This window comes from Hemiscyllium ocellatum, chromosome 20 (genome assembly GCF_020745735.1).
Source record: "Hemiscyllium ocellatum isolate sHemOce1 chromosome 20, sHemOce1.pat.X.cur, whole genome shotgun sequence".
Taxonomy (NCBI): Eukaryota; Metazoa; Chordata; class Chondrichthyes; order Orectolobiformes; family Hemiscylliidae; genus Hemiscyllium; species Hemiscyllium ocellatum.
In genome coordinates, this window is record NC_083420.1 from 61434677 (window position 1) to 61456472 (window position 21796).

Below are 21796 nucleotides of genomic sequence, written 5' to 3' on the forward strand. Positions count from 1 at the left end.
TACAAGATAATCAGAGGGTTTGATAAGGCGGACAGTGAGAGCCTTTTTCTTCAGATGGTGATGGCTAGCATGAGGGAACATAGCTTCAGATTGAGGGGTGATTGATACAGGACAGATGTCAGAGGTAGTTTCTTTACTCAGAGTAGTAGGGGGAAGAAGGCCCTCCCTGCAACAGTAGTAGACCCGCCAACTTTAAAGGCACTAAATGGTCATTGGATAAATGTGTGGATGAATATGGAATAATGCAGGCTAGATGGGCTTCAGATTGGTTCCACAGGTCAGCACAACATAGAGGCCTGAACTGCACTGTAATGTTCCATGATCGCTGATGACAGATTCTATTGGTACTTTTGAGGATCCAGATAATTGGCACTTTTATTGAAGTGCAGCATTCATTTTTTCAACATAGAAATTTGTCCATAATATTCCACTATTTTTTAATGTGTTATTTACACATCCTGTCAGTAAATTACCTTGATTCTGTACTGTGTACAGTGAATCACAAAGCATGGAAATTCTCTTATGGGGGGCACGATGGGTCTTTTAGAATAGACCTAGGGCATAGTTTGGCATAGCACATAAGTGGATAGAGAGCCATAACCTGGCATATGGACATAAGGAAGACTTATTGAATTTACATTCAAAAGATTGCCCTTTGCAGATAATAGTCCTTGATTACTTGGAGCTGCTGTGTGCTGTTTAAGTTAGTGGTTCTGAAAAGAATAAAGCTGTATTAGCTCCATGAATTTTTATGAAATCACAAGGACTTGGGTGAGGAAATGCTGTACATTTAGGATCTTGAAGAGCAGTAACCAGTTGTCCTTGGGATCCAGGTATTATGAGGCATAGTTACAGCAGAGAATTGAAGACTGTGGAAGGGATAATTTAAAAGCTAAAGATGATACAGTTGAACAGAAGAAGACAGTTACAAGACGTTGAGGTCATGATAAAAGTGCCAGATTCATAATCTAACCTCCAGTCAAGATGGGAAGAACTAATTAAGGCTGCAAGCACAAGACTGTGTTTGGGAAATTGTGGAAAAGGATGCACATAATATAATCAGACCATGAAAGATAGGAAATTATCAACTTTGCCTCCAGAAAATGTTAACTTCCAATTGAACTTCAAAGCCACGAGAAAGGTCTCGGTAAGCAGTGGACTTATACAGTATTGCTACTTAACAGAATAAGAAGCATCAGGAAAAGTAAAACAAAAAAATGCAATGGTATACTACACAATTTAAATGCTTTAAAAATAAAAAGCATGACAAATTATAGTAAAAGTCTTCAAGGGAAAGAAATGACAACATTCAGACACTACGGAATTTAAAACCTCCAATATAATATGCATAAATAATTATATTAAGAAGACACAAGTTGAAAAAGTGAGGACTGCAGATGCTGGAGACCAGAGTCGAAACGCATGGTGCTGGAAAAGCACAGCCGGTCAGGCAGCATCAGAAAAGCAGGAGAACAGACGTTTAGAGCATAAACTTATGCTCGAAACATGGACTCTCCCACTCCTCTGATGCTGCCTGACCGGCTGTGCTTTTCCAGCACCGCATTTTTTGATATGAGAAGTAATACTGTCTGGAACTAATATCAGAGGTGGGCCAAAAAGAAGAGGAGGATTGGATATCTTGGGAAAACAGTTCTTAAGATGCAGCATTACTTAAACTTAAGACGAAATATGACATCTTAAGCTGAGTAAATACACTATTGCATTCAATAGGACGTACAGCTGATGACATAGTAGATTGTCAAAACTTGGTGTTCAGCAGGGATCCAGATTAGGATCTCTGCTGTTTGTGATATGCAATTGACTTGGATGAAAATGTAGATAGATGGGTCAGTAGGTCTGCAGATGATACAAAGATCAGTGGAATTGTGGATAGTGTAGAAGGTTGTCAAAGGATACAGCTGATATGGGCAGAGAAAATGGATGGAATTTAATCCAGGTAAGTTTGAAGGACTGCAATTTAGGAGATCAAATGTTGAGGAAAGGTATAGAGTTAGAGTTAATGGCTGAACCTGATTTTGGGTTTTACTCCATAGCTCCCTGAAAGCGGCCACACAAGTAGATACGGTGAAGGTGGCATATGGATGCTTGCCTTTAATGGTCGGACAATTGAATACAAGAGTCAGGATGTCATGTTGCAGTTTTATAAGACTTGGAATAGGCCACATCTATAGTATTGCATTCAATTCTGGTCACTATATTACAGGAAAGATGTGAAGGCTTTGGAGAGGGTGCAGAAGATGCTGCCTGGATTAGAGGTTATGAATTAGGGGCGGCACGGTGGTACAGTGGTTAGCACTGCTGCCTCACAGCACCAGGGACCTGGGTTCAATTCCCACCTCAGGCGACTGACTGCGTGGAGTTTGCACGTTCTCCCCGTGTCTGCGTGGGTTTCCTCCGGGTGCTCCGGTTTCCTCCCACAGTCCAAAGATGTGCGGGTCAGGTGAATTGGCCATGCTAAATTGCCCGTAGTGTTAGGTAAGGGGTATATGTAGGGGTATGGGTGGGTTGTGGGTCGGTGTGGACTTGTTGGGCCGAAGGGCCTGTTTCCACACTGTAAGTAATCTAATCTAATCTAATTATAAGGACAGGCTAAAAAATGAGTTTTTTTTTCTGGAGCGGCAGAGGCTGAGGAGAGACTTGATAGAAGTTTATAAAATTGAGATGCATAGAAAGGATTGACAGTCAAAATCTTTTCCTCAAAAGTGAAATGTCTAAAAATAGAGGGAATTTAAGGTGAGAGGCAAAATGTTCAAAGGAGATGAGGGGCAAGTTTTTTTTAAAAAGTGTGGTGGCAGTCTGAAACATGCTGCTAATGGTGGAGGCAGATATGATAGGGACCTTTAAGATAAGCACATATAAATGCAAGGAATGGAGTGACATAGACCAAAGGCAGGCAGAAGGGATTAGTTTAATTTGGCATCCTGTTCAGCATAACATTGTAAGCCAAAGGACTCATTTTTGTACTGTACTATTCTATAATGTAATTCAGCACTGTTTGCGAGTAGAAGCAAATACTGATGATAACGAGTGACCAAAGCCACTCAAGCACAGTATCATTCCAACAATGATACTGCCTGCAGAACAAATTGTTATTGCAGATCTAACTTACATGTTGGATGAGCTGACAACCTAAATTCTCAAGGAATATTCTTTAACATAAATTATGTAGCTTACAAAGCAGAATTATGAGTACCTAATAACAGAGATAATGCTAAGGAAGCAGCAATCCCAATTGGGATAAATCTTTGAATACACCAGTATAACAACCATGGAGGAGAATGAAGATAGCCAACCTATTGAAGTACACTTTAAAGTATAGTTATATCAGAGTTTGGGAGTAAAGAGATGGATGAATACAATGAGGTTAAACTGCAATACAATTCCATGGGAGCCAGAATATGGTCAAAAAGAAGAAAATACATCAATCAACAAGAAGAGCTTGTTTATTTCTACTAAGCAGCTGAATTCCATGAGATAAAGTGCTCTTCAGCTGATCTTCTAGCACATACCTAATTCAGCAGAGAAGAGTTGTGCTATGAAAGGTATTCAGGAAATTAAGAGTCCTCCAAATAAGGAGCACCTGTATCCACAAGTGTCCTCACAGGTTTAATAACAATGCATAGCTTATCATTGTTGCTTGCACCTGATTGCTATCATGCAATTAATTGAAGATAAGAGTCCCACCTTGTGACAATTTGCTACTGGTTGGTCTTCTGCCACTGGAAAGTAAGTGTCCTTGGATCCAGTCAAAGGAAAATGAATGGTGGCACTCACTCCACCCACTAATACCACACCATGAATTACAAACCTTTAAAAATTGATTCAACTGCTTACAAATTGTGGTGGGGTAAGCTGTGCCTATCTCTGAACTGGCTCTGTTGACAGTGCAGGGTGTGAGTCACATCCCAAACTAGCCTGCATTCTTACAAAGGTCTGGTGAAAATCAGAAAATCCAGAAAGGGTTCTGATAAAAGTCAGAATGACCTCCTTTCTAAAGGACTCCCAAATCAACCTAACTCAATGAAAATCTAGGCTGATGCATGCGTGCCCCAAGAAAACGTACTGGAAGCCTTGGAATCCAAAGGCCTTTCCCATCTTCAGACCCGTTTGTTTGTGGTAAAACGTTACAAAAGGAGGTGTGGAGTTCTATCTCTCAGCTAGCATATGGTATATCTTTAAGAAATATGCTCATGATCACATTACTGTATTGTAGAATAATAACCTCATGGTATAAAGGTCTCAGACTCCATGTGAATTGAGGCCATTTGAAACATAGTATGTGACCCTTTGTAACCAAATAGATTAATAGTAGCCCAGTTACTGATGTGACTGTAATATATACAGCCATCAGGAGCTGTTAAAGCTTTCAGTACTATATTACCCATGTATCATTCTAATTTTATAGGAGCTAACATAAGTATTGCCTCATCAGATACAAATACCCTGCTGGAAGCAAAAGCTCAAATTTGGCACCAGGTCAGGGGGGAAAGTGGTTCTAATAGGTTGTAGGAAAACCAGCATGATCAAAACATTTTTTTTCTGATGCCAAAAGCATATATAAAATCACTGAATCATACCGTATTAGTAATGGAAGTGCTGCATTGTTCAATGCATTTACATTCCGTCAGCCAGTGCAGTTCATGTTGTAGTGATATTATTAAAATACTGTGGGACTCACTCAGCTACGGTTAGTAAATGTCTGGAAGTATCAATGTGAAGCTCCATGTTGGTGTTTTCAAGTTCCACGAGGCTGCGACGAATCTCCATCTGTTGCCGAAATGCAATCATTAATTGGTCCCTCAGTCGGTCCAACTCTTCTCGGTTATATTGCACTGAATGTTGTTGTACCTCAGCTGGAATTACATTACAAAGTTATACATGAATTAAAGAGAGACTACTGCTCCTTTGGAGCTTTTCCAGAATTGTATTTGAGGAATTCGACTCATTGGCTATTTATTACCCAGTTTATTCCTTCATCAGCCATGCAGGCTGGCAGAGGTGGGAGCAGGTTCCCCATACCTGTTGCAAAAATATTCTGTCTATTCTCTGCCAATAAGTAATAGGGTTCTTGACAATGATGGTCAGTCTCACTCAGGTGAACCCTTCACCTTCAAAGAATTGTCAGGTCAGCCATCTTGAACCTAGCATTTGACCACACTTGGCAGAACACATTTTTACCCACGCAAATCTTTATATCAATTGTAATTTTGCTTGCAGCTTCTATATTTTTCCATGCTGGGGAGACAAACCTTACAAAAAATGCTGCTGACAGTTTTCCATATTTTTTTCTTTCACGGGAAAGGGACATCAGTGGCAAGGCCAACATTTATTACCTATCCTTAATTCCTATTGAACTGAGTCACTTGTATGGTAATTTCAGGGGGCATGGCAGAATCAGACACATTGTTAGTCTGGAGTCACATGTAGTCTAGATGAAATAAAGATGGCAGATTTCCTTTCCTGAAGAAGATTAGTGAATTAGATGAGGTTTTACAATAATCAATAATAGTTTCATGGTCTCGATTACTGAGATGAGCTTTTAATTCCTGAACTCAAGTTCCACTAAGTGCTGAGATGGGAATTGAACTTACATTCACAGAACATTAGCCTTGACCTCTGGATTGGCTGGAAGTCGCATCATGAGCATTTCTACATTATGGATGATAGATTTCTTTCCCTAAAGGATATGAGTGAATTACATTGATTTTTATGGTCACCACTATTGAGACAGCTTTCAATTTCAGATTTTATTGATTGAATTTAAATTCATTCAGCCTGTTGTGGTGGCTTGATGACATTAGCCTCAGCATGTACATAACGAGCTAATGCCATTACCACCTCCACTTTCTTGCATTCATTCTTCCCTTAATTTTAAGACAATTGAAGATGGCAAAGTAACAGAGGCGCTAGTCAACTACCAAGTGATGACTATTTTCAATACAAGACTATCTAACCACCACGCCGTTACATAACAATAACATTACCATCACTGAATCTCTGACTACCAACATCCTGGAGGTTACCATTGATCAGAACCTGAACAGGACTAGCCAAATAAATACTGTGGCTACAGCAGAGTTCGGAGGCTAGGAATACTGCAACAAATAACTCACCACCTGACTCTTCAAAGCCTGTCTATCATTCACAAAGCACAAGTCAGGAGTGTGATGGAATACTCTCCACTTGTCTGGATGACTGCTGCTTCAACAACACTTGACATCATTCACAGCAAAGCACGCCATTTGATTGGCACCACATACACCATCACATCGTCCACCACACCCTCCATTATACCTTCCACCATCAATGCTTAGTAGCAGCAGTGTGTACTATCCACAAGATGCACTGCAGAAATTCACCAAAAATTCTTAGCTCATTTCAAACCCACACACAATTCCATTGAGAGGGACAAGAGCAGCAGATCAATACCACTGCTTGGAAGCTCTTCTGCAAGCCAGTCACCATCCTGACCTGCAAGTATATTGCTGTTCCTTCACTGTAGCTGGGCCAAAATCTGGAATTCCCTCCCTCAGAGCACATACAACACATGGATTGTAATAGTTCAAGAAGGCAGCTCACCATCACCTTCTCAAGGGCAACTATGGATGGGGAAAAAATTCTGGCCTAGCCAGTGATGTCCACATCCCATGATTGAATAAAAAAAGTAGATTAAAAACCTATTTCACTGTTTTAGTTTATAAGTATTAAAATTACTCAGGTATATTTGATAAAACTTTAAACTTTTCTGTGGCTGAAGTCTATACATTTAATTTCAAATGCTTACATCTATCTCAAGCATACCATGTTCCATTATCTACTCTAATACAAATCAAAATACATGAACAGCTACAATGCAGCATTAGCCAAATGTATAGTCAATTTTCTAATTTCATACTGTTTCATGATTTTTGTTTTTTTTTTAATTTGTGCTATGATTCCAAATCAGGCAAATCTCAAATTTAAGAGTTCGAAAAACACCTTGAGATGAGGTGACATGATTAGAAAAGTATTTATAGTATTCTGTTTTCTGATTAATGAGGGAGACATTTTCTCAATGTAACAAGTTTCTATATTCTGTGCAGTTCCATAAAAACTGTCCATCAATAAAAATACAAAACAATCTTTGACTTTTTTTATAGAGTCATAGAGTCATAAAGATGTACAGCATGGAAACAGACCCTTCGGTCCAACTCATCCATGTTGACCAGATGTCCCAACCCAATCTAGTCCTACTGCCAGCACCTGGCCCATATCCCTCCAAACCCTTCCTATTCAGATAATCATCCAAATGCCTCTTAAATGTTGCAATTGTACCAGCCTCCACCACTTCCTCTGGCAGCTCATTCTATACGCGTACCACCCTCTGTGAGAAAAAGTCACCCTTTAGGAATTTTTTATAGCTTTCCCCTCTCACCCTAAACCTATGCCCTCTAGTTCTGGACTCCCCAACCCCAGGGAAAAGATGTTGTCCATTTATCCTATCCATGCCCCTCATGATTTTGTAAACCTCTATGAGGTCACCCCTTAGCCTCCGACGCTCCAGGGAAAACAGCGCCAGCCTGTTCAGCCTCTCCCTATAGCTCAAATCCTCCTACCCTGGCAACATCCTTCTCAATCTTTTCTGAACCCTTTCAAATTTCACAACATCATTCCGATAGGAAGGAGACCAGAATTGCACACAATATTTCAACAGTGGCCCAACCAATGTCCTGTACAGCCACAACATGACCTCCCAACTCCTGTACTCAATACTCTAACTAATAAAAGAAAGCATACCAAACGCCCTCTTCACTATCCTATCTACCTGCGACTCCACTTTCAAGGAGCTATGAACCTGCACTCCAAGGTCTCTTTGATCAGCAACTCTCCCTAGGGCCTTACGATTAAGTGTATAAGTCCTGCTAAGAGTTGCTTTCCCAAAATGCAGCACCTCGCATTTATCTGAGTTAAACTCCATCTGCCACTTCTCAGCCCATTGGCCAATCTGGTCAAGATCATATTGTAATCTGAGGTAACCTTCTTCGCTATCCACTACACCCCCAATTTTTAAATAAACATAGAACACAGAACAGTACAGCAGAGTACAGGCCTTTCAACCCTCACTGCTATGCTATGCTTTATCCCACTCGAAGACCAAACTAATCTACATTGTACTGTCTTCCATACATCTATCCAAGAGTTGCTTAAATGTCCCTAATGGATCTGACTCTACTACTTCCGCTGGCAGTGCATTCCACACACTCACCACTCTATGTGTAAAGAACCAACCTCTGGCATCTCCCCTAAATCTTCCTCCAATCATCTTAAAATTATTCCCCCCACGTAAGAGCCATTACCCTGGCTATGCCTCATCATCTTGTACACCTCTATCAAGTCATCTCTCAGTGAGAAAAGCCCTAGCTCCCACAACATTTCTTCATAAGACATGCTCTCCAGTCCCGGCAGCATTGCGGTAAATCTCCTCTGCACACTCTCTAAAGCTTCCACATCCTTCCTATAATGAGGCAATCAGAACTGAACACAATATTCCAAGTGCAATCTAACCAGGGTTCTATACAGCTGCAGTATAACCTAGCAGCTCTTAAACTCAATCCCCTGCTAATGAAAGCAATACACCATGTGCCTTCTTAACAACCTATCAATTTAGGTGGCAACTTTGAGGGATCAATGGACATGGACACCAAGATCCCTCTGTTCCTCCACACTGCCAAGAATCTTGCAACAGCCCTCCATACTATTCACAAGTCCACCAACCTTTGTGTCATCGGCAAACTTACTAACCCACCCTTCCACTTCCTCATTCAAGTCATTTATGAAAATCACAAAGAGCAGAGGTCCATGCGGAACACCACTGGTCACTGAGCTCCAGGCTGAATAATTTCCATCAACCACCACCCTCTGTATTCTATGGGACAGCCAATTCTGTATCTTGATAGCCAGATTTCTCTGAAACCCTAGCCTCCTTATTTTCTGAATGAGGCTACCATGAGGAACCTTATCAAACACCTTGCTAAAAACCATGTTCACTGCATCCACTGCTCTACCCTCTGCAATGTATTTTTTCACATCCTCAAAGAATTTAATAAGATTTGTGAGGCATATCCTGCCCCTCACAAAGCCATGCTGAATATCTCTAATCAAGCTATGGTCTTCCAAGTAATCATAAATCTTGTCTCTCAAAATCCTTTCCAATAATTTGCCCACCACAGACCTAAGACTGACTGGTCTGTAGTTCCCAGGATTATCACTTTCTTGAACAACCTTCTGGTACTACTCCAGTGGACAGTGAGGACGCAAAAAGTGCAGCAACCTCTTCCCTCACTTCCTGTAATATCATTGGGTATAACCCATCTGGCCCATGGGACTTATCTATCCTTATGTTTTTCAAAGTTTTCAGCACACCCACCTTCTTAACATCAACCTTTGGATTTCCAGCCATATCATAATATGCAGCAGATAAAGATAACTGTTAATAAGTCAGTGAAGTCTTTCCAACCTTCTACTTCACTCTCTTCTAGGTATGACTGGCTATGACAATGGTGTGAAAGCTCACAATGTTTAAAAAGTACACTTGAAATGTCAGAGTTAAAAATCACACAATACCAGGTTATTGAAGGAGCGGCGCTCCGAAAGTTAGTGCTTCCAATTAAACCTGTTGGACTATGACCTGGTGTTGTGTAATTTTTAACTTTGTGCACCCCAGTCCAACACCGGCATCTCCAAATCAATTGAAATATCAGAACATTCAAGGCTATGGCAGATAGTCAATGCAGTTTTGATGGCCAAAGGGCCTCTTCTGTACTGTTGGACTCTATGGCTCTAAGAAAGAACTCATATCAGAAATTAATGTATCTGCCAGTTGTTCCTCACTGCTATAACTACTCTCCAGCTCTAGTACCATTCCAAAGCTCAGGAGGACACTGGGCTGAAGAGAATGATCTGGGGGCCAGGCAACTTTTGGAGTACTGTGACTAGTTTTAATCCCCTTATTTAAGGAAATATATTATTTCTTTGAAGGCAGATCCAGAAAGTTCACAAGGATGATCCCCAGTGTAGATAGATTGTCTTATGAGCAAAGGTTGGAACTCTATTTGTTAGAACTTAGAAGAATGAGCGGTGATTTCAGTGAAGCATCAAGGTTTCTTAAGAGGCTTGACAGGTGAATGCTAAGGAGATATTTCCCCTCATGGCAGAGTCTAGCACCAGAGGGCATAATCTCAGAATAAAGGGGTGCCAATTTAAGACTGAAATGAGGAGGAATTTCTTCCCTCAGAGGGTTGAGTCTTTGTAACTCCTTGCCATGGAAAACTGTCAGGGGCAGACTCCTTGTGCATATTTAAGGCTGAGGTAGATTCTTCATCAGCAGGAAATCAAGCGTTATGGAGAAAGGGCAGGAAAATGGAGGTGACAAATGTCAGATTAACCATGATCCTGTTGAACAGCAGAGCAGTTTCAAGGGGACAAATGGCCTACTCCTGTTCCCATTTCTTATAGTCTTATGGTGAAATGAAAAACTCTTCAAATCAAGGCAAATGTAGCGTGTCTGTTGATTTCAGGCAGAGCTTGAAAAGAACCTATCCATAACATTGTCAACTTCCTGGAAGTCATTCAACCAAGACATGAAAACAGTGTGGATGAGCCACATAGATAATGCAGAACAGCCATATAAAAATAGTAGACCAACTGTTGAAGAAAATCTCTGAAGGCAGACCTCAAGCATTAACCAGTTTATTAGACAATGTACACAGTGTCCTAAGTATGGCACAGCAGAACTTCTAAGTACAGCAGATAGTTACAGGATTATATACAAAACAAACATGGGCTGAGACACAGGCTGACCATTAATTACAAAGAGTCAGGATGGTCCGAGGAGGTACTGAATCAAAGGTCAGCTTTCGGGGTCAGCCGTAATTGATGTTACGCATTCCACAAGTAGATAGGAGTGAAAGTTATCACCGAACATTTGTCACAGGAATTCGCATCAAATGTAGGACAGATGTCCTTAATTAGAAAAACAACAACACATGTTAGCAATACATCGTAGAGAGAGAGAAGCTAATTGACAAGAGGAGGCACCTTTGAATAATTAAGCCATATACACACCAACAACATATCACAGTGAGAAAGCAGTTAGCAGGCAGGTTGAGGCGTCTTTGAATAGTTAAGCTACACATCCACATTACATCTTTGTGAGAGACGACCTAAGCTATGGGCGGGAGGCTGCAAGACAGAGCTACACGCCAAGTACTATTGTTGTCCTGGGTGAGGGGCACTTCAGCAAAATGGGTCCTTAATCAGGAGGGAAGCCACGGCCAAGAAAATGGTTTCCACACCAATCATATAAACACTGTGGGCTACCCTAAAGATACCAGGGACCAACAATATGAATACTTCAGTAGATTGCTCCCTCTAATCATATAAATAGTTTAACAGTCATTTAAATACAATGGGATTGCCATCTTAATACTGTAGACTTGCCATACACATATTCTTGTCCAAGTATGCAAATACAGTGGTCTAAACATATAAGTGCAGTGGACAAGCCATATATAAATAGAGTGAAACAATATACAAATACTGAGGACCAGACATTTAAATGTTATGGACCAACTATTTAACCACAGAATCAGAGTACAGAAGATGCCCATTGGTTCTGCATCAACAAATGCTTCCCCAACTCTACACCAGTCCTATTTTCAGTACTTGCTCCATAGCCTTGATTGTTGAGATGTTTCAAGTGTTCATCCAGGTACCTTTTAAAGGTTGTGAGATTTCTTGCCTCAACTACCTTCCCAGATTCCCACCACCACTTTTCCTCACATCTCCTCTAAACCTTTTGCCTTTCTCCTGAAAACTATACCCCTTTTTATTGGCCCTTCATCAAAAGACAACCGCTGTTTCTTTTTCCATCCTGTCCATGTCCTTTAAAATCTTATACAATTCCCTCTCAGCCTTTCCAATTCAAAATAAAACTAATCAGCTGCTTTTCATAGCTAAAGTGCCTTGTCCAAGGAATCATCCTGATGAATTTCATCTTTCCTGCTCCAGTACAATCATAGTCTTCCTATATTCCGGTGACCAAACTGAACATAGTATTCCAGCTAAGGCCCAACTGAAGCTTCTGTACAGCTCCAACACAACCTCCCTGTTTTTTTTTCTTTTTTTTGGCAAGACTCCAAGGAATATTTATTTATTACACACTACGCTTCTTTTCTCAGAACATTTAACAATTTTCTGGAGAGAAAACTATTGAGCGAAAACAGAGCAGCCAGTCCAGAAACTCTTCAAAATCACTTTGTCTTCTGCAAAAGTGGTGTCAGAATTGTTTTTTTTCCTTTCCAATCAACATTCCCTTTGGTTGACTGGTTAGCACTGATCCTCCTTTGATTGACCAATTCAACTTCTGACCAGCTGCCAACCCTGAGCATAGCAACAGCTCAGTGCTGATTTATTTTGTCTCTGCAGAATAGTAGTTAAGTTGTGTTGTCTTTCAGGCTGGTTCCCAACAACAAGCATTTGCCTTTGTCTCTTCTCCTTTAAAACAAGTAGCTGTTCAAAGTTCAAGTCTTAACCTCAACTCACAGTTTCAAACCAAAACAAAAAGAAAATAGTGATGGTCTCAACACATATAAATACCTTAAACTGGTAATATGTTGTCTAGCCAAATAAATACAGGGGACTAAATACATAAATGCAATGGGATAACCAGTTCCTCTATAACACAATGGTAGCGTTCTTGTGTAACCCTACATTATAGAAAAATCAGGCTTTAGAAACAGCATTTAAAGTGTTGGCAATGTAATTATGTTGTAGCCAACAAATATTTTAAAAGTTCATGCTTAAGAAAGCGCATGCCCAATTTGTCAATCGCGTTATACCAAATTCACATTGATGAAACGCATGTTATAGCATAATGACTTGTAAATACTGTGAACTAGCCATATTATGAAATAGCCATTTGAATCATGCATGAACTAAATAAGTAGTGAACAATCCATATATAAATATAGTATAATGACCATATAAATACAGCCCACCAACCACATAAATACTGTGGAACAACCACATAGATACTGTGGACCAGCTATATACAAGTCTGGGTCTTGTTACTTTGTTTTTGAGAATTGTGGATGGAAATGAGAAAGAACTGATTTAAAATCCATGTTTTGAAAGCATGTATACAAACACTCATGGCAAGGATTTCATTTATACAGCTATTTGAACAAGTCATAATTAATACAGAATCAACCTTCTCTGCTCTGAAGAAAACAGCCCAACCTTATCCACCACTCTTCATAATGAAATGCTCCATCCCAAATAATAATCTAGTGAAACTCTTCTGAACCTTCTCCAGCATGATCACATCCTTCTCATAGTTTAGAGATCAGAATTGTACACAGTACCTAATCTCTGACTTAACCAAAGTCCTTTACAGATCCAACGTAACTCCATCCCCCCAGTTCTTGTAATCTATGTCTTGACCGATAAAGTCTTGTATGTCTTTTTAACTACCTTATTAACCTGCCCTGCTACCTTCAGGGATCTGTGGATACCCCAAGGTTTCTTTGTTCCTCTGAGCTTCCTTGCATCCTGTCATTCTTGTCTAGTTACTTCATCCAAAGGCATCACATCACACTGAAATGATTGCCAATGAATTGAATTCAAGAAGTTGTGTGTAAAGGTACAACTGGGTGGCAACAAGAAGTTGATTGATCTATGGACTGATGATCAGTTACTGATGGCAATGACCTTTTGCTTGTCAACCATATGTTTGGCTGTCAGGTACCTGAACAGCTTGGTGCTGGGAACACATTACAGAGAAATAGTTCTGGCACTGTTTCCCTGAGTCTAACATTAAACCTGTAGAGAATGAGTTCATTTTTCCTTCAGAAATTGCAGTAAGCTGGACAAAACTGAGTGGGAGGGTGAACTGATAGAAGATTCCACCCTTGAGTGACTGTCTGTGTGGAGTTTGCACAGTCTCCCTGTGCCTGTGTGGGGTTCCTCCCACAGTCCAAAGATGTGCAGGTTAGGTGGAATGGCCAAGTTAAATTGCCCATACTGCCCAGGTTGCACAGATTAGTTGGATTCGCCATGTGAAATACAGGGTTACAGGGATTTGGAGGGGTGGGGGTGTGAGGAGTCTGTGTGTCTGGGTGGGATGCTCTTCGCAGGGTCAGTGTGGACTTGATGGAGTGAATACCTTGCTTCCACACTGTAGAAATTCTATAATTATAAAGGTGCAGAGATGCTTCAGTCTGATTTGGATAAGCTAAGTGAGAAGGCAAATGCACGTCAGATGAAGTATAATGTGAATAAATGTGGAGTTAAATGTTATGCACTTTGGTTAGGAAAACAGGAAGGCAGATTATTATCTTAATGTTGATAGAAAGAGAAAATTCAATGAGACCTAGGTATTATGTACACCAGTTGCTGAAAGTAAGTATGCAGGTGCAGCAGGTGGCAAAGAAGATCGGTGGTATGTGGGCTTTCTTAGTGAGAGGATTTCAGACAGGAGCAAAGATATCTTACTGCAATTGTGCAGGGTCTTAGTGAGGAGAAGAAGGTAATGTTCTGGGGACCCAGGTTTGAATCCCACCATGACAGATGATGGAACTTGAATTCAGCAAATATCTGGAATTAAGAATGTCAGAAAAACACATCTGGGTCACTCATGTCCCTTTAGGATAGGACATGAGTGCCATTGTAAGCTGGTCTGGCCTACATGTGACTCCAGACCCACAGCAATGTGGTTAACGCTCAGTTGCACTCTGTGCAATTAGGGATGGGCAATAAATGCTAGCCTACCCAGCAACACTCTTCTCCAATGAATGAATAAGAAGAAGACCACACCTGCAGTACTGTATGTAAGTTTGGTATCATTATCTGAGGAAGGATACTCTGGCTATGAAGAATGTTCAACAAAGGTTACAAGATCCTAGGTCAGCAGGACTGATGTAGGAAGAAAATCTGGAGTGGTCAGGACAAAGAAAAGTGAAGGGGGTATCTTCTGGAAACTCCTAAACTTCAAACAGGACTAGTCAGGATAAACAGGAAGGATGTTCTTGAAACAGGGGTCACAGTTGAAGAAAATAATGTAGGCCATTTTGGACTGAGATGAGGAAAAACTTCTTCCACCAGAAAGTTTTGACTCTGTAGAATTCTCTGCCTTAGAAATTGGTTGATGTCAAAATGTTGTGTGATTTCAAGAAATAGTTGGATATAGCACTTGGGGCTATAAGGAAGGAAGTGGGAACAGAGTATTGAGTTGGGTAATCAGCTATGATCACATTTTCAGCTGAGCAGGCATGAAAGTTTGAACGGCCTACCCCAGTCCAATTTTCTATATTTCTATGGGAAAATGGTGCACTGCAACCAACCTAGCTCTCAATGCCAGCAAAACCAAGGACTTTTGGCAGGATGTTACTCATACCCCCCTCCACATTAACAGCACAGAGATGGAACAAGTGAAGAGTGTCAAGCTCCTGGGAGTGGTTGTCAACAGCAAGCTGTCTTGAACTTTTCATGTGGACACACTGGTTACAAAGATACAACAACAGGCAGCTGAGAAAATTTGGCATGACGGTGAATACCCTTGCCAACCTTTAGAGGTGCATCATCGAGAGCATTCTGTCTGGATGCATTACTACCTGGTATGGCAACTGTACCATTCAAGATCAGAGATGGTTACAGAGAGTGGTGAACTTGGCCTGGACAATCACAAAGGCCAACCTCCCATCTATCAAATCCATCTACCAGGCCCACTGTCAAGGAAAGGCCGGCAGCATTCTCAAAGATCCATCCCACTCTGGCAATGCTTTTCTACAACCTCCACCATTGGGGAGAAGGTGCAGAAGCCTGAGCACACGCACCAGCTGGTTTCAAAACAGTTTCTACCCTACTGCTGGTAGACTACTGAAGTCTTAGCATTTGCCTATACCTGTGTTTTTGTTTTTGTTTTTGCTGCTGTTTACCTATATTTACTTATCCATGCTATTTAACTATATGATCTATCTGTATTGCTCGCAAGACAAAGATTTTCACTGTGCCTTGGTATATGTGACAATAAATTCAATTCTATGTGACTTTTAATTGATAAATCAGTGATGTTTTGCAAGTGAACCAGTCACCCTGCACCTTTTGCAAACTATTGGAAGTACCTGAAAAAGGAAAGTCAGGAGGGATTGGTGTTGGGTCATTTTTGTTGGTCATTTATGTAAAGTATTTAGATGAGAATATAGAAGGCATGTTTGGAAAGTTTGCAAATAAGGCTAAAATTAGTGGCATAGGGGACAGTGAAGAAGGTTATCTAAGATTACAAATAGATTTTGATCAATTGGGTCAATGTGTTGAGGAGTGGCAGATGGTGTTTAATTTGGATAAATACGAGATATTTCGTTTTGGTCAAATAAACAAGGGCAGGACTTCTACAATTAACCATAGACCCTGGATAACATTGTAGAACAGGGGATCAGGTGCATAGTTCTTTGAAGTTTGTATCACATGTAGAAAGACTGGTTAAGGCATTTAGCATGGTTGCCTTCATTGCTCAGACCATTTGAGTATAGGAGTTGTGATATCATGTTGAGGTTGTACATGACGTTGATGATGCCTCTTCTGGAGTACTATGTCCAGTTCTGTTATAGAAAAGATAGTATTAAGCTGGAGAGATTTACCAGGATGTTGTTGAGAATAGAGGGTTTGAGTTATAAGGAGAGGCTTGATAGGCTGAGACTTTTCTCATTGGAGTGTAGAAGGTTGAAGGGTGACCTTATAGAGGTTTATAAAATCATGAGGAATATAGACAAGGTGAGTGATAGATGTCTTTTCTCTGGAGGAGAAAGATTTAAAATCGACATGAGGGACAACCTTTTTAAACAGAGAATAGATTGTGTGTGGAATAAACTTCCAGAGGAAGGATTGGAGGCTGCTACAGTTACAACATTTAAAAGACAATTGGATAAGTACATGAATAAGAAATGTGGGCCAAATGCAGGCAGGTGGGACTAGTTTAACTTGGGATTATGGTCAGCATGTACTGATTAGACTGAAGTGTCTGTTTTCACGCTGTATGAGTCTATGACTATAAAAATCAGCAAAAAAAAGAACAACTAAATGGACTTTCATTTCATAGAATCAGGCCATATGGCCCAACATGTCCACACTGACTCTGAAGAGTCACCCACGCAGACCCATCCCCTACATTTACCCCTAACTTACACATTCCTAAAATCTATGGGCAATTCAGCTAACTTGCACATCTCTGGATTGTGGGAAGAAACCAGAGCAAATCCACATGGGATACAGGGAAGAATATGCAAACTCCACACATACAGTCACCTGAGGCTGGAATCAAACCCACGTCCCTGGCACTGTGAGGCAGCAATGCCAACCCATTGCGCCATCATGCTGTATGGAGAAAAAACACTTTTTATCTTTCTTGTTCTCTCCCCACTGTCCATGTGTATTCTGTGTGTGTTTGTGTGTGTGCGCACGTGTGTTGTTATGGACCAGACTAAACCCCTTCAAATGTATGGAATAAATCCCTGTCAACACCGTGGGAGTTCTTACTATACAGTCTGCAGTGGTTCAAGAAGCCAGCTTACTGCCACCTTTACCTGGCAATTAGGGGCAAGTACAAAGACAGACCCAGCCAAGATGCCCACAGCCATGTTAAGAGAAAAATACAATCTGCCCTGAAGTTTTCCAATTAATTTCTTTAGTCATCAAGTTTAAGATGCTCAGCACTGAGTAACAAACAATGTTCTGCATTACTTGTTGGACACTAAGCTACATATTCTCAAGCCAGGTAATGTTGGAGTCAGATTGATTCAATCACTTCATTGTTCCTAATGTGCCTCAGTATGTTGTACATGATTATTATGTGCATTGAGCAGCTTCTCATGACATTAGCAATTTAATGTTCATGTGTGCCCAATTTATGAGGTGGCTCATGTTCCAGCCTGTGCTCAGTCGAGGAACTGGATTAGGAATACTTGATTCAAATCATGCCAGCCATCAGGAATTTCCAGATCTCAATGCATTTTAATCTAAGACACAGGCACAGACCTTGAAAGATACAGGGAAAGAAATGGAATAAATTGTTATTTGTAAAAAATTTTATTTCCTTGGTCCAGGTATATTCTCCATTGTTTACTTTTAAACCCTCTGCTTCATTATGAATTATTTATATTAACATATTCTTTTAAAATGTTACTATTGAATCTTGCCAAACAATTTTGGTTGGAAAATTACTGTAGTCTTAATCTACTAGAACTAACTTTATTTTTTGTCTAATATTTCTCAGAGCAGCTAACATCTTTAACGTTCAGATATGAAATTTCAGGAGGGCGAGCGAAATACCCTTGATTCAATCAGTTGTGACAGCAAGATACCACAGATCCTGGGAGGTGCAAAATCAAAACAGAAACTGCTTCATAAACTCAGCAGTTCTGCCAGTAATCCACGGAGAGAGAAACAGAATTAACAAGTTTTCAGATCAATGTTGGCCCAGCACCAATTCTAATCAAGGTCTTGACCCAAAACATCTACTCTGTATCTGAAACACAGGTACTGCACAATCTGTGTAATCACAAGGACTACAAGTGACTGAAGTGCAGTCTCAATGCAATAATTAGTCACCTCTAGCAATGTCATTGATATCAAGCTGATGCTCTCTTCTGATCCAGTAATCTGACTGCTGAGCTAAGCCAAACAGTTATCTACAACTCTGGCTGTCACTGATAACTGATCAATCAGTCTACTGACTGATCTGGAACAAATAGCTCTATAATACCCTGAAAATTTTCAATTTATCAAAAACATCATAGAAATATGTGGAAGAATGTTCTGGGAATTGTATGTTGGCTGAGATATAAAAGGACCTGTCTGTTACCCTATCAAAGACCCAACTTGTGCACAGACATTCCTGACACAGTTGGAGTTTATGTCTTGTATGTGAACTAACCATCTCGAGAAAGGTTAAAATGGGTTTCTGAGCAGGATAATGCTGCCTGGGAAAATTTTACATCCCTGCTAATGTCAGCTGGAGGCAAGCCAGAGGAACAGCTTTGTGCCATTGCAGCTGAAGGACATAAGACTTCCACCTCCAGCCCCAAGGTGCAACATTCATTTATCCTTTGGATCAGTAAAATGTCTCCAGCAAAAAAACTTTTTCTGCCTCCTTAGCTCATGCATCATTTTTAATCAGGAGGAAATCTCTCCAGTGGTTATACTTGGGACAAAATGGTTGTGGTTATTGGAAGTCAGTCATCTCAGTCCTGGACATCTCTGCAGGAATGCCTCATGGTTGAAGCTGCACTCATTCAGGCAAGTGTGGGAATATTCCATTATAAAGAAATTGCTGGAACAATTCGGAGGAAAGGGTCACTCTGATTTCTCTGAATAAATGCTGTCAGACCTGCTGCGTCTTTGTTTCTGATTTATAGCATCCACATTACACCCCTGACTTCTGCCTTGTAGATGTGTTCAAGTGGTTTTTAAGTGGCTTTCAAATGTTAGGAGGCCCAACTATCTTCAGCTGCTTCACCAATGACCTTCCCTCGATCTTAAGGTTAGAAGTTGAGATGTTCAGTGATGATTCCACAATGTTCAGGATCACTCCTGAAATACTGAAATAGTCCATGCCTAAAATCAGCAAGGCCTGCGCAAATCAAAGTTTTCCTGAAAAGTGGTAAGTAACACTTGTATCAGACAATTATCAAGCAATGACTGTCTCCAATAAGACCAAATCTCACCTTGGCCTGTTAACATGAAATGGTGTTACCATCATTGTATCCACCACTTTGAACATCCTGCAAGTTACCATTGACCAGAAACTGAAATGGAATTGTCACATACACAGTAGATACAAGAGCAGGTCAGAGGCTAAATCTTGCAGCAAGTATCTAACCTCGTTACACCGCAAAGCCTTCATCTGAAGAAGGAGCAGTGCTCCAAAAGCTTGTGGTTTCAAACAAACCTGTCAGACAATAACCTGGTGTCATGCGACTTTTGACTCTTTTTGGGTAAATTAAGATTCCAGGGCCACAGAAACATAGGAAGCCATTCATCCCATCGAGCCTACTCCACCATTCAATGAGACCATGCACTATATCTATATCAATGCCACTTTCCCACTCCATCTCCACATGCATTCACATAATTAATTTTCAGAAACCTGTTGATTTCTGTCTTGAATGTATACAATGACTGAGCCCTCACAAGCCTTTGGGGCAGAGAATTCTAAAACTTCACCATCTTCTGTGTGAAGAAATTCCTTCTCATCACAGTCTTTAAATGTCCTCATCCTGACTTTTGTCCCCTGGTCCCACAGCCATCGGACAGGAAAAAATTTCGTTCCTGCTTCTTGCACTGTACGAATTATGTACTTTCCAATAGATCTCCTCTTATTCATCAAAGTATTTGAAAATAGGTGTACTTTGGTCCATCCCGCCTCACAATCCTGCAGGGATTAAGCTAGGGATTAATCTGTTGACACTCTGCTGAACTCCCTTCTATGGCAAGTATTTCCTTCCATGGGTAGGGAAGGTTTGGACAAAGGGATCCTAGGAATTCAAACCACACCATTCAGGAAACATTACTTCTGGAAAAGTTTGTAAGAAATGTGGAGCTCACTCCCATAAGAAAGCCATATCAATTAATTTTTGTTAACTTTAACATTTCATGTCTGATATGACTGTTCTGTGGAACTGAAGGGGGCTGGAAAACAATATTTTTTATTCTGTTGACAAAAGGGAAGAAAAAGCAATTAAATCAGAATGTGAGGATGTACAGAGCAAAAGATAAAGAAAGTGCTAATAGAAAGAGAGGAGAGCTATGGATTTGAAATAAGTGTTCTTGTTGGTATGAATAGAATAGGTCTCCTCTGCTGACAGAAAACCAATATAAACAAGACAAGGGGAGGCAGGGGGAGAGACAGGACATAAACAAAATAAAGGGAAATGTTGATGGTTTGAAGTATACCTCTATCCTGGTTCTTAATAATTTAGAAAATAACAACTCATATAAGGACAAGAACATAATATCAGATTAGAGAAAATTAGCCTGTTCCTTATGTTTCTTTAAAGCCACAAAGGCTAGACCTGTAAAATTGGAGATGGTGATGTAATGGTAACAGTAGAGGTCTCAAAATTCAGGGCCTCAGCTAATGCTTAGAGGACATGTGTTCGGAACTCACCAAAACAGTTGCAGGATTTTAAATTCAATTAATAAATCTGGAATTGAAGCAATGGTCCCATGAAATGACTAAAAAAGACCAATTCACTTTTAATACCTTTTAGGGAAGGAAATCTTCCATCCTTACCTTGTCTGGTTTACATAGGACTCCAGACATACAGCAGTGTGCTTGGTAACTGTACCCTGAAATGGTGGAACAAGTCACTGAATTATGCTGAATGGCTACATATACTTGTTCCACATGGTCTGCAGTGGTTCACCACCATCTTCGAAAGATTAATTAGTGAGAAGGCCAAAAATGCCAGCCTTATTAGTAAAACCCACATCCCATGAAAAAATAACTGTAAAAAGATAGCTTTTGTTTCACTGTATACTGGAAGGTGGTGATGAAGCTGTGACCCTACCTTCATACTATAAAATCCTTCATAAAGTGGCTGGCTTAATCCTTTCACTCATATTTACAAATTGTTTTCTAACTTGATTGAAGTCTGACATCTAAATGACAATAATTTTGATAGCACAGCGGTTCAGTGGCTAGCACTGCTGCCTCAGTGCCAGAGACCCAAGTTCGATTACA

At 40.4% G+C, this 21796-nt stretch overlaps 1 protein-coding gene across 1 annotated transcript in view; it reads right to left on the minus strand.

Annotated features, from left to right (window-relative positions):
* LOC132825298 (kinesin-like protein KIF19) overlaps positions 1 to 21796 on the minus strand; it is a 303850-nt gene that overhangs the window by 133971 nt on the left and 148083 nt on the right. Inside the window, exon 11 of the mRNA XM_060840402.1 lies at positions 4700 to 4874. Within this exon, the coding sequence (XP_060696385.1) occupies positions 4700 to 4874 (175 nt within the window). The remainder of the gene's footprint in view (positions 1 to 4699; positions 4875 to 21796) is intronic.